This window comes from Pseudonaja textilis, chromosome 2, assembly GCF_049901715.1.
Source record: "Pseudonaja textilis isolate UNSWEBS1 chromosome 2, rPseTex1.2, whole genome shotgun sequence".
In the NCBI taxonomy this organism is placed as follows: Eukaryota; Metazoa; Chordata; class Lepidosauria; order Squamata; family Elapidae; genus Pseudonaja; species Pseudonaja textilis.
Genome location: NC_141991.1, coordinates 200702781 through 200715393, shown reverse-complemented (window position 1 = coordinate 200715393; position 12613 = coordinate 200702781). Strand labels below are relative to the sequence as shown.

Here is a 12613-nt window from a genome sequence, read left to right as displayed (position 1 = left end):
ATTCATCACATGACGGTCGTCATGACGCTAGCGGCAAAGAGAAGCTTGCAGGCGGAAGTATTCCAAGGGTCTCCCGAGGAAGTCGTGCCGGGAGGGAAGCTGCATCCAGGGAGGGGAACTGGTAGAGCAGGCCATTGTGAGAGCTTTTGTTATGCAATCTCCGACAGGAAGTGACAGAAACCTTGGCTACAATACAACGCTATTATCCATTTTTTTTCTGGAAGTTTATTTCAGTAGACGCTTTTTCCCTTCAAAATTAAGTCACACACAGCCCTATACATCTGAATAGCCCTGGGAAGCTGCTCTTTCATTTGAGGCTTGATTTTTCGCAAGCCTATACTACTATGTACGAGTAAGATCTCATCTATAGTTATGTTGAATTTTTTAAGCAGAAGACATTTTGGGAACCTGGTTGCCTTATTAAAGGCACTGCACGTATTTTAAGTGTATAGTCAAAGTTTTATTTGGAAGGCTTAAATTGGCATGCAGTTTACATGCAGTCACATTGATTTGTGAAGTATTGAATCAGTTCTAGAGAAATAGGAACTTGAGCCATAATAAAAATTCATTATACTGTCAATACAGGCACACTACATAAAGATTAGGGGTTGGTTTAGAAAAGGGAATCAGTATTCCAAATGCTGGGAGAAAACAACGCTTAACACAAAAAAGTGGCAGTTCTCACAAGTTTATTTTAGAAAAGGATGTTCTATCAGTATGCTCTGAAGATTTAGGACTGTATCATGGAATGTAAAGTTGGAAGATCATAAAGATCAATTAAACCCAGCCCTGTGTGATATGCAGAAAAACTATAAACATCCATGAGAAATAGCCGCCCAGTTATTACAAATCTCCATAGGTAGAGAACTCACAATCTCCATAAAGGAGCCTGTTCCACTATTGTAAAGCTGTATTTAAATATATAGGTATCTGCAACTTATACCTATTTCTGGTCAGTTTCTGTGGTCATGAAAGTTTTCAAACATCTCAGTGACTTTTCTTTTTGTTCTAAACTATCATGCCTCCCTTGGTTCTCCCCATCCCAGATAACTTAAGTTCCTTCTGCCTATTTTCATAATTGCATTCACATCTCAATGCAATTTTCATTATCTCCTCTGAATCCTTTATAGCAGATGTGTCAAACATGCAGCCCGTGAGCCAAATTCGGCATGTGATAGGCAGCATAGTTCCCAGTGAGACCATCCCAGAGATGGTGAGGGACCAGCCCCTGCCGGCCACACCCACTCAGCTGTGATGACCAGGCCCCCCTGCTCACCCCAAGGGGAAAAACCCCCTGATGAGGCCCACAACAAGGTGGAGTTTGACACCCTTGCTTTCCAGCATGGCTGGCCAACCTTTTGGCCTGTCTCAGGCTGCATATAAAATGTGACACAGTTTATATAAATATCACAAAAAAAAATCACACATTATAAAACTTTAAAAACTTGTACCTATCCAGGACCATATGCAACCTGTGGGCTGGACACACCTACCGTACAATAACCTATCAGTATCATTCAGGAAATGTAGACATCTAAATCATACAGGAAATTCCAGATGTGACTGCAACCAGTACCAAATGGAAGGACTTCATGCACCCTTAACACAATTCTTATAATGCAAGCCAAATCTCTTACCTATCTTCTAATGGGTGTATCATACTGCTGACTCATCTTGCCAATGACCACACCCAAGTCCTGCTGAAATGCAGTGTTTCCAAACTATTATTTCCCTGTTATATATGTAGGTCCTAGGTTTTTCCATCTCTAAATATAATACTTACATTATAATACACTTAGCTGTATTAAAGGATATCTTGTTACTCTCAGATCAGTCTTCCAGCCTGTTGAAGTATGAGGTTGATAAATAAGGTGATTGTGCATTTAAATCTGCAGGGTCAGAGGAATTGTAGTCTGGCCAAATATTTATCCTTGAGAAAATGCCAGATTACTGAAACAGACCACCCCAATTAGAAAGGAAAGGAAAAATACTTCAAAAAGGAAAGACATTTCCAGGAACGGTAAGGTTTACTCTAACATCAATATTGGGGACGATTCTAGAGATAACAGAGCAATTGATCCATAAGCAATTTGAAAACAAGCTATTAACACAAATCAGTATGAATTTGTCAACAGGTTTTGCCTGACTCTTTTGAAAGATGGATAATTTTCTTTGTTTCACAGCAGGTGGTTATGACTAGCTGATCTATTAGAAAATCTCAGATCTATAGGCAGAGAAATAAGCTGGCAGTTATTAAAAATTTTGGATAGCTTTTCTTATACTGTATGGAAATTAGATTCAGAAATTACAATCCATGAAATGCATACCAGAATTTAATTTTAAAAACAGGTTTATTTCATCACTTATTTTAGGAGTTGAAAAGCCACAGGATGAATTGCTCTAACAGTTACACATTGCTAATATAAACCAAAGATCATTGAAGATTTTATAATCAACATATTACAGGTAAGTTGTAAACTTTATTGAACAAAATTGACAAGAGCAAATAGGCACTTGTTAACAATGAGAGTCCAAGATCATAGCAGCCAACTTAACTTTGCATTTTACTGAGCTCTGTTGCTGTGAATAATACAGCTCATGCACAGGTAATGACTTATTTGTACATTTTTCTCAAGTATTCACTGAATACTACCAACATATATACATTTGTACATAAAATTTCAGAAATTTAGAGAAGTTATTTTTGTTGGCCTTTTGGAAGTGGTCTTCTAAAAAGGAGGATATGTGGTTCTGCAAGAGAAAAATAGAAATTTATGATTGTTGTGAAAGCTTAAACTTCTGATTCATGCTGATTAAACCCATCTCTTTATCACTGCCACTGTAACTGATCTGGGAAGGATAATCCCCTTTCAAATATGTAAGGTAAGGCTATACTCCAACATGTTCAAAATAAATTGTGAAGTCATATCACAACTAAATATTTCACATTAAAAGACATCAGTAAGCACTCTAAACAAAATGTATTAAAATATTTTGTTCCACAATGTTACAACTAAGTTTATTTCTCCAAAGCAAGAATTATACAATTGAGCTCAATTGACACAGGACTCTATACATTTGCATTTTTCCCTTTAATTCCCAGATGACAGAAGGGGGGGAGATGTTGACCACAAATGAAATCTGCAAACATTTTAATAAGTTATGCACTAACACTCCCCATTCACATCACTGCACCATGAAATCTACAGGGAAATATTTTCTAAAAATGTAACATCTGCATTTGTTTTACCTGGTTCATGAATCATATAGTGGACCCAGCCAAGACTCTGCTGAACACCAAGCCTTCTCCATTCTTCTTCAGTCATTAGATGTGTTTTTGGTACTTGCTTTGAGAGCTCTCTTGGCAGCATCACATGCCTATCACGGTTAAAATGTATACATCAAACTCACACACAAAATGGTTAGTTTTGATTCCATATGCATGAACCCAGTCACAAGCAAAATAAAGTCTCCTATAAAAATCCACTGCTTTTGGGAAGTGATCGAAATTCTTGAGAATCCTACTTCAGCTGAAGTTACCTAATCAACAATGGCAGCATTCAGATACTTTCAAAGGAGTATCAAATATTAGGTTAAGTTTCCAGTGCCACAGACAAGTCTTCAATATTCATACCATATACAATCATGCAATTTCTCCAAATCTATAAGATGAGCAAGAAAGAACCATTCGTGCAGCCAACGCCCACTTAGCGACTAGGTTTCCCCGAGAGTTAACCCTGGATCAGCCAATTCTTTTCTTTTTTTTCCAGAGCTGCGGTCAGGATAAAGAGTTCAGGGTGGAAAGGGAGAAAAGTTACTCCCTCAGAAGTCGAGTGTATGAAAACAACAGGCGGTTACTGAATTTTAGCAGTGCCTCAGCTCTTTTGCTGGCGGCTTCTACGCATAAAGATGATTTTGGTGGGCATTGATGCCACCTTTCACCGGCATAAGTAACCCCTGAAGCCCTCTCCCAGCTCTCCTTTTTGTTACAACCTGACGCGGCCAAGCGCTCGTTGTTTCGCTTATCTATATTCAAGCAAAGGCAAATTGATCCAAAGCCGACTCCAGCCATTTCCCTCCCCCCGGCACAAAGGAACCTCCCCATTCTCGTACCGGTATTCGTAGTTCTCGTCGAAGTATTTATCCGAATAATAGATCTGCTTATGAGCCATTATGAGAGGAATGGCGGCGGCGGCGGCGACCACAACGAAATTCCCCCCTCCGGCCCCAGAGGTCGTCACTAACCGACTGCCGTGAGGGAAACACTGCACCCGACCCAATTTGAATCCGACCTCTCAGCGCTGATTGGAAGGGAGCCCCGGCCTAATGGGAGCGCGCGCCGTCACGTGGCCTGGGTCTGTTGCTATTTGACTCTCTCCTAGGTTTTGTCTCCGTTTCCACCAATCAGAGAGCGCAGGTGCCGAGACGCAATGTGGGCGGCGGTAAAGATACTCGCTTGCAATGTTCAGACGTTGGTTATTGGGACCTGGAGAGTTTTGTCTCTCTCTCTGACGAGGACAGGAGGAAAGATATACGAGTCCAATATCTCCGGCGGGGTGGTGGCCGAGATTATTATTATTATTATTAACTATTGTTATTGTAATGGTTGCACTTCGCGGATACCTACTCATCTTTTGCATATTATTTTCAGGACAGTTTTCTGCTCGTGTCGTTCAATTCTTTGGCGTGTTTCATTCCAGAATTTAGTCAAACGAATTCGGAGTCTAGAACTATCAAAAGTGGGGTATTTAAAAATAAAACTCCATAACAGTCATATTCTAGTATGGGTAATATATGGTGTGTGTGTGTGCATTCCATCTGTTTCCTAAATTGCATGTAGCAAGATCTTTTTTAAAAAATATTCTCTCCCATTCTCTCTACTGAGTGCCCACAAAGAGGGAAGTGATCCAAGTCTTCTCTTGGGTGTAGCTGCAAGGGTCCAGGTTTCACCCCCACATCGGCTCCAGCATCTCTGACCAGAAGTCCTTCAACTCAGCACCACTGAGAGCTGATTTAAATCTTCCTCCCACCGACGGACTTTCCAACATTGGGAAACGGTGACTCAGTCAGCCTTTCACAATTTAGTGAGCGCTATACAGGTAGTCCTTGATTTATAACAGTTCATTTAATGATCGTTCAAAGTTACAATGGCACTCAAAAAATGGTCACATGACCATTGCAGCATTTCTCCATTGTCACATGATCAAAATTTGGACACTTCACATCTGATAAATATTTATGGGGGTTGCAGTGTTCTGGGGTCATGTGATCAGTTTTTGTGAACCTCTGACAGTCAATGGGGCATCCAGATTCACTTAACCATGTAGTTACCTTAACTACAATGATTCACTTAACTGTTGGAAGAAAAGTAAAATGGGGAAAAACTCAAATGTTTCGCTTAGCAACATAACTTTTGGGATCAATTGTGGTCATAAGTTGAAGACTACCTATGCACATTTTCACTCCCTGTTTTCAGTAGGCCCAACTTTTTAAAGTTTTCTGTATAATTTTTCTAAGCACTTTGCTTCCCCGCATAACATTTGAAAATGTGGGTTTTCTCCTGTCTCCTTTTCTTCCTACATTCTACTTGTCTTAACTTCAAAGGTTTCTAGGTCTGTATTTTCCTGTGTTAAGAGTTTACCTCTCTGCTCAGACATGAACTTTCCCTCAGCAGTTCAAAGGGATTCTCCTCACAAATGATTATTTTTTCTAACAGATAACATTTGCATAGCATACATGTTTCTTTTTAAGTTGTACTTTATTCTTGGAGTTTATCTGCATAGCTTTAAAGCTTTCATGAAATCTTTAGTACAATTCCTAAACAATAGAACTTGGAAGTTAAGTACCAGTGAATTCAATAGAGCATAGTCCTTGATAAGTATAAGTTTTTAGCCTTGTAGCACTTCCAAATCATTACTGTTTTCACTTTCAAACACTCAGAAACATTTTGAACCTTTTTGTCCTCATCAGGGCTGATGTTGAAACACAGAATAATCCATGAGCTGTTCCTGATAACCAGCAGAGAAGAAGAAAAAAAATCTAATCAGACTTTTGTCTCTGTATCTGTGCCTGTGGATTAACAAATTTAATTATGTCATTTGTTACTTTTTAAGAGTTTAGCATTTGCTGTAAGAAAGAGCTGTTAAGATACTTTTTCTCTGCTCAATTTAAGAACAAGTGTAAAGTTATGTAAAGAGAAAGTTTGGAGGCAAGAGTTTCCATCAGTATAAAAAAGATTAGCTCCAACTCCAACATTTCTATTCATAAATTTTTATTCACAATGGTTTTTAAATCCCATCTGAGCAGTTAGAAATTAGTTTGCTATCTAGGAATCGCAGGTATGATGCTTATTGGACTAACCAGAAATACTTTGTGGAGTTGCTAATCTTTATCTCCTGCCATATCTTAAATGTAACCTTATATCTAAATTCTCTTTCAACTTCATATCTAAATATCTCAATCAGAGCAATAATCTGAGATTTTAAGAATTCTAATACATAATGTAGTATGGATTAATGTACTATTAAACATGATAAATTTTTCCCCCCAAATAGTGTACTCATATTATGCTTCACTTTTTAAATATAACGATTTTTATATTTTATTCCTTTAAATATACTGCAAATGATGCCCAATACAGGAATCCATTCAATTTATAATAGAAATCTAGTTAAATACTTCATATCAAAGTAAGAATTCTGAACTCTGGATCTCATAGACTCTGAATAAAACAGGATAGTTAAATCTTCTCTAAATAGGTTAGAAAATTGATTTAAGGTAGCTGGTGTAGGAAATGCTTTTTTCTATCTAATCCATGTCTCTGAATATCTGGCAAAGGGCAGTTGATAGCCCTAACTCTACAGCATTCTAATAATGGCTGTAAAGAAACTTAAATAACTTAGTCACGTTTTTCCTAAAGCTTGTCAAGAATAGGGTCTGAATAGGCTGCTTCTTTTTTTGCAAGACTACAGTAATAATAGATAATTAACATAGTTTGGTGGACTGGAGAAAAGCTGATGTAACCTCTGGTGATTGCAAGAAATTATATGACACTATAGATTCCTAGACACCAGACTGGGAACAAGAATCTGCTGGCATATTAATATATTAAACACTGTAGTTTACATTAGGGCTGCATATCACACAACTTAATTTCCCTGTATAAATGCTGGCAGCCCTGAAAGTTCTTGCTGCTCAGAAATCCCATGTACCAGGATATATGCTTCCAAGGCAATCTTATCCCAATAAGCATCCAGTCAAGTTGTTTACCTCCTGTCCTTGCCTGGTACTTGTTTACATTAGTTTGCTTTAAATACTTTCCAAGTTAATGGGTAAATATCTAATCACTGTGTATTGCAACAGATTTACAAGATGTTTGGCAAGATTTTAAGAAACACATTTAAATACTTAAAAAAAAAACCTATAGCTTGAACAATATAGTAAATTACATTTTATCGCAAACTGGAATTAAAACAGAAACACTAGATCTACTTTTTAACAAAAATTAAATGTATATAATATGAATAATTTACACATCCCTAAAGGTTATGAATTCATGTCATCTGGAATTCTGAAGATCCAGGTTTATAAATTGGTCAGTGATACTGTTTTGTTTCTTAGTTTGATATGGAGTTGTGTCAATTTGGCCAATAGCAGTTTTTTTCAAGAAACTAGGACATATAATGTAACATATAATCCTAATCAATACTATTATAGTTCAGTTTGAATGTTCAGTTTTGGATGAATGGATTATAATTATTGTATGTATTTAGGATAGAATGATCATGGCACTGTGTCCAATTTTTCAATCCTTTTCAGAGAAATGTACCTTGATTTGTCTACACAATATTCAAACTGGAAATAACAATAGCTTTAGGGTTATTGAACTTACTGGTATAGTAGATTGCAGTCAGAAAAAATACAACACTCTTTGAGTATTTAAGTAGAATAAGTCTCAAGTACTCTTCTTGTTTTTAAGGTTCATTTTTTTGTGTAGAAAAAAATATTCTAATAAATATGGGATGTTAGCTTTATTGCTTGTATCCACTCAGTAAACGTTACTTAACAAACCACAGTGATTCACTTAATCACCACAAAGAAAGTTTAAAATCAGACCAGTCATATGACTTATAACCATCACAGGCAGGATTCATTACAAGGATTACCTGTACATCATTTTTTATATTCATATAGTACTATACAAGTGTCACAGCTCACTCCATTTTTTAAAAGTGATTTCATTTTGCCTCAGAAATTTATAAAACCAAAAAGTCCATTTTTTTCATTAATCCATTTCTACCATTAGTACTGCTATCGGAAGTGATAAGAGTTCATATATACAACTTCAGTGTGCATACTGACTCCATTGGTGTTCATTTGCTAATATATTTAATAGAATATGATTTTGTTAATACATCTAGTAATGGATGATTTTGTTAACACAGTAATTGATGGGACGTGGTCAGGAATTTATCAACAGCAGACTGATATCAAAGTCACTGGCAATAGTGGGAACCAAAAGCAACTGCAGGATGCTCTTCCCTTTAATAGTAAGCCCAGCATTTCCACCATAATCCTGTCATGTACACAATCTGCTTTCCTACCTTCTCCCCATCAGGCTTGTATTCTGCTATCAGGAAGACCGATAGATCCTAATGAATCACCATTACCCCAAGGCTAATCCCCTTCAAGCCTCACATGCAATCTGGTACAGTAGCAACTTGGCATACATAAGTCACTCTAGCTTCCTGATTTCCTCACACCAAAACTTTTGTCATCTCTATTGATTTGCATCAACTTCCTTATCAACTCAACCTCATTCACATCTCCCTCTTACAAGAGTTGGATCAAGAAGAGGAGGCCTTTCAACTGCCCTCTCTTATTGCCAGTTATCCACTGAAGCTTCTGATCAGCCTAGTATAAACTGGTCAACATGCCAGGGGATCTCATGAACATATCCAAGGCCTGAAAATGGTTGTTTCGCTTCCCTAGAAGGATATATCGCAATCACAGTGCAGTCCACAATTCATGACTGCAATGCCAAGACCCCAGCCCAACAACCCAGATTCTGGTCCTGAATGTTTTCCCCAACTCTGGGCAATTCCTTCAAATATGCCTCCCAGGTCTAGCAGTCTTTACCCTCCCATACATCCTCTCAGTAAATAACTGATTTTTTAATTAATTTATTTGTTTGTAAAACATGTACAACATAACAAGTATAAGTATGAACAAGAACAAAGTGAGTAAATGCAGATAAATGGGGTGTCAGGATTCTGGCAGTTACCATAGAAATATGAGTTGACATGAGGACAGTAAGACAGGGACGGTAGGCACACTGGTGCGCTTATGCACACCCCCTTTAAGGACCTCTTAGGAATGGGGTTTGGTCCACGGTAGACAGTTTGAGGTTGAAGCTGTGAGGGGTTGAGGCTGTAACAATGGAGTCAGGTAGGGCGTTCCAGGTGTTGACCACTCTGTTGCTGAAGTCGTATTTTCTGCAATCGAGTTTGGAACGGTTTACCTGGCTCACTCTTCTCATTTAGTGCATTCCTCATTTCTGACACAATCTTCTCCACTATTCAGTCCTCTCTGTTTCAGGTCTTTGTTTTCCTCACTTTCTCTGCAGTTCATTTTCTAGCTTTCCACAAGGTTCAACTTCATCCAATCTATTCCTCTTTCTCTTTTTCCCCTAAACAACTTCTTTCCACATTTCCTCCATCTCCCTAGACTTTTGTTTTTTTCCACCAGCAATTCTTTCTCCAGTGAATGCTACTTCAGTCCAGTGCTAGAGTTTTTGGCCTCTCCACTGGTGAATTTGCATCAGTGATATAGCGTTCAAAATATCATTCTGGATTCCTAGTAGTGGCGTACTTGTAAGATCTCAGCAGCTGTCAGCACAAATATCAAATACAAATACACTTCAGTGGGTATAAATTACGCATAGAAATTGATCAGTTTCATTTACAGTATTTGTGATAAGCAAAAGCACATTCTTTTTTATTGGTCTTCTACACAAGCTGCTAACTATGATTGACTATGCTTTGGCAAACAAGATTCTCTAAAAAATATAGACAACATCATATTCAGTTCCCTTGAAGAATCTTTTTCTGCTTTAGTTTTAAGATCATGTTTTCCAACTTCTTCCAGACATAAACTGTGCCATTTGGTTCATCTAAGCTGAAGTGCATTTTCACACTTGTCCAACTTCTATTAGTATCTCAGGCTTCTGTCAATACACCCTCCCTTCTAGTTTTTAGCTACTGATTGACAGCAGCAGAGTCCCATGGTGTCTTTATTTTACTTCTGCCTGTACCAGTGGGAAGAGAAGAATGGGATATAGATCTTTGGGAGGTCAGTTCTGCCAGCACTAAGAAGATTCAGTTCCCCATATGAAAGGGAGACAATAGACAAAAGGTTCTATTCAGCAGGTTCTAACCAGTTCTGGAGAACTGGTAGCGGAAATTTTGAATAGTTCAGAGAACCGGCAAATCCCACCTCTGACTGGAGATTTCACAGTATCCTTCCCCTGCCACGCCCACCAAGCCACGCCCACAGAACCGGTAGTAAAACAATTTGAATCCCATTCTTGGAAGCAGTTTCTGCAACTGACGGTCCTGCAATGAAGTGGCTCTAGCATCACTGTGGGGATGCTGGTTTTGCAGCTGACAGTCACACAGTGAAATTGCCGATTCCTTTACTACAATGCTGTGGGCTGCAAAGCTCCAAAACTCTTCCCCTGTGGGTAGGAAAATAGAATCTTCATCTACCCACTGCACAGGGGAAGTGGGTCTTTTGGCTATTGAGAGAACTGGCACCAAAACCTGAGTTGCCTGCTTCCCTCCCCCCATTTCTGCCACATTGGCTAGTATCAGGAGTGAGGGCTCTGTTGTTGCATTTCTCTGATCCCATGGAGTGACCACTCCATTACGGGGTACAAAGGAGGCATTCCTTCCCCTGCCCTCTCCCTCTTCTTCTGCAAACAAAACCTTGTTCTGCTGAGACACAATAGGGATGGAAGCACAGCCGGAGCTCTTTGAAAGTGGCATACTTTTCTGCTGGCTCCACCATTGGATAATACTGAATAATCACTGCTGCTGGGTAGAATAGCCCAGGCTGGTACAGCTATTGCTATGAAGGCAGGACATAAGCTGCAGAGCTAAAGCAGCATGTTTCCTGATGACTCATGCCTGCATTCTCTATGGATTGCAGTGTTTGCATGAACGTGCCAAGTTGGTGATATTCTGAGACCACCTGGGGCAGTCAAATGGATCGTCAAATCCAGGGGAGTGCCCTTTTCTTGCTTTTCTTGGCATTAAATGGGGATGGCTGCCAATGGCAATATCAATCAATCAATCAGAACCAATTGATCAGAGTAGAGTTTCAAGAGACTTTGGAGGTCTTCTAATCCAGACCCCTGCTCAAGCAGGAGCCCCTATACCATTTCAGACAAATGACTGTCCAGCCTCTTCTTAAAAGCCTCCAGTGATGAAGCACCCACAACTTCTAAAGGCAAGCTGTTCCATTGGTGGTTTTTATTGTTTGGAAGTTTCCAGGTTGCTTCTCTCCTTGATTAATTTCCACCCATTGTTTCTTGCCTTGCCCTCTGGTGCTTTGAAAATAAAATATCAAAATAGTTAATGTACTCATCATGGGCAAATTTGGATAGCTGCAGCTCTCCTGAAGGCTGCTAAACCAAGGAAGCAAACCAGGTGTTTATGAAGAGAGTACATCTCACCCTTAGCTGTTTCAGAGCAAAAGGCATAGAGTCATACTGACAGCTGACAGAGTTGGAATTTATCTCCAACTGTGTCTCCTCTAATAAAATCATATTTGAACAATTCTTATAATGTACTGTATCTGAAGGAGAAACGATGGGGAACACCTACTTTGTTGGCTGACATCTCCCACCCACAGGTTTGCATTGCTATGGCAACATTCCAACCCACTCAAATTACGTCAGTCTCACCTTGGACAAGACAGAATGTTAAAGGGGCAGGCCATAGTTATTCAGGATTGCAGCATACCATACTGGATAAGTCAGGAAAGTCTTGTATGTTCCTCATCTGAAATCTCCATTGCAAATTATATAGTGAGCAAGAATAAAAGAAGCAATAAAGCATATTGGATAGCTGATTCAATCCAGAAAAAATGAGTATCACCTATCATCTTATCATTGTCCTGACAGAAATGAGATCCCTAGATATGACCCCACATTTTCACTGCAGATAATCGCAATTTACCCACCCATGAAATGCTTCTGTTTCTATAGAAGGAAATTGTAATGAGCAAGTTGATAGATACAGCTTACTCTGTTACATATCATGCAGGCCTTACATTTCCTGCTTTACAATTATTTAAGATCTTGACCTCTATTGTTGCTTTAAAAAAGTGAATGGTAAATTCATTTACAGCATCAATATGTTGTGAAGGGGAAATGGAAAGCAGAGCTAGATTAAAGAATAATCATATAAGTGTCATAAAAACAAATAACAAAATACTGATGTATAAACAACATTGACAGTGTGGCTGAGGACAAACTGTTAAGGCAGCATGTGTGCATGGTCGGTTACCTAAAAACTCAACATTTTTCAGTACCGCTAATGTCAAATTCACT

At 38.8% G+C, this 12613-nt stretch overlaps 1 protein-coding gene and 1 long non-coding RNA gene across 2 annotated transcripts in view; both read right to left on the bottom strand.

Moving 5' to 3' along the window:
* LOC148127319 (uncharacterized) overlaps positions 1–12613 on the bottom strand; it is a 59973-nt gene that overhangs the window by 35322 nt on the left and 12038 nt on the right. The gene's annotated exons all lie outside the window — the stretch shown is intronic.
* Positions 2333–4298, bottom strand: CKS2 (CDC28 protein kinase regulatory subunit 2). Its single transcript, XM_026703972.2, has 3 exons — positions 4114–4298; positions 3251–3378; positions 2333–2751 (listed from the first exon to the last, which is right to left on the bottom strand). The coding sequence occupies exons 1-3, from the start codon at positions 4170–4172 to the stop codon at positions 2699–2701; spliced, it is 240 nt and encodes a 79-aa protein (XP_026559757.1). The 5' UTR covers positions 4173–4298; the 3' UTR covers positions 2333–2698.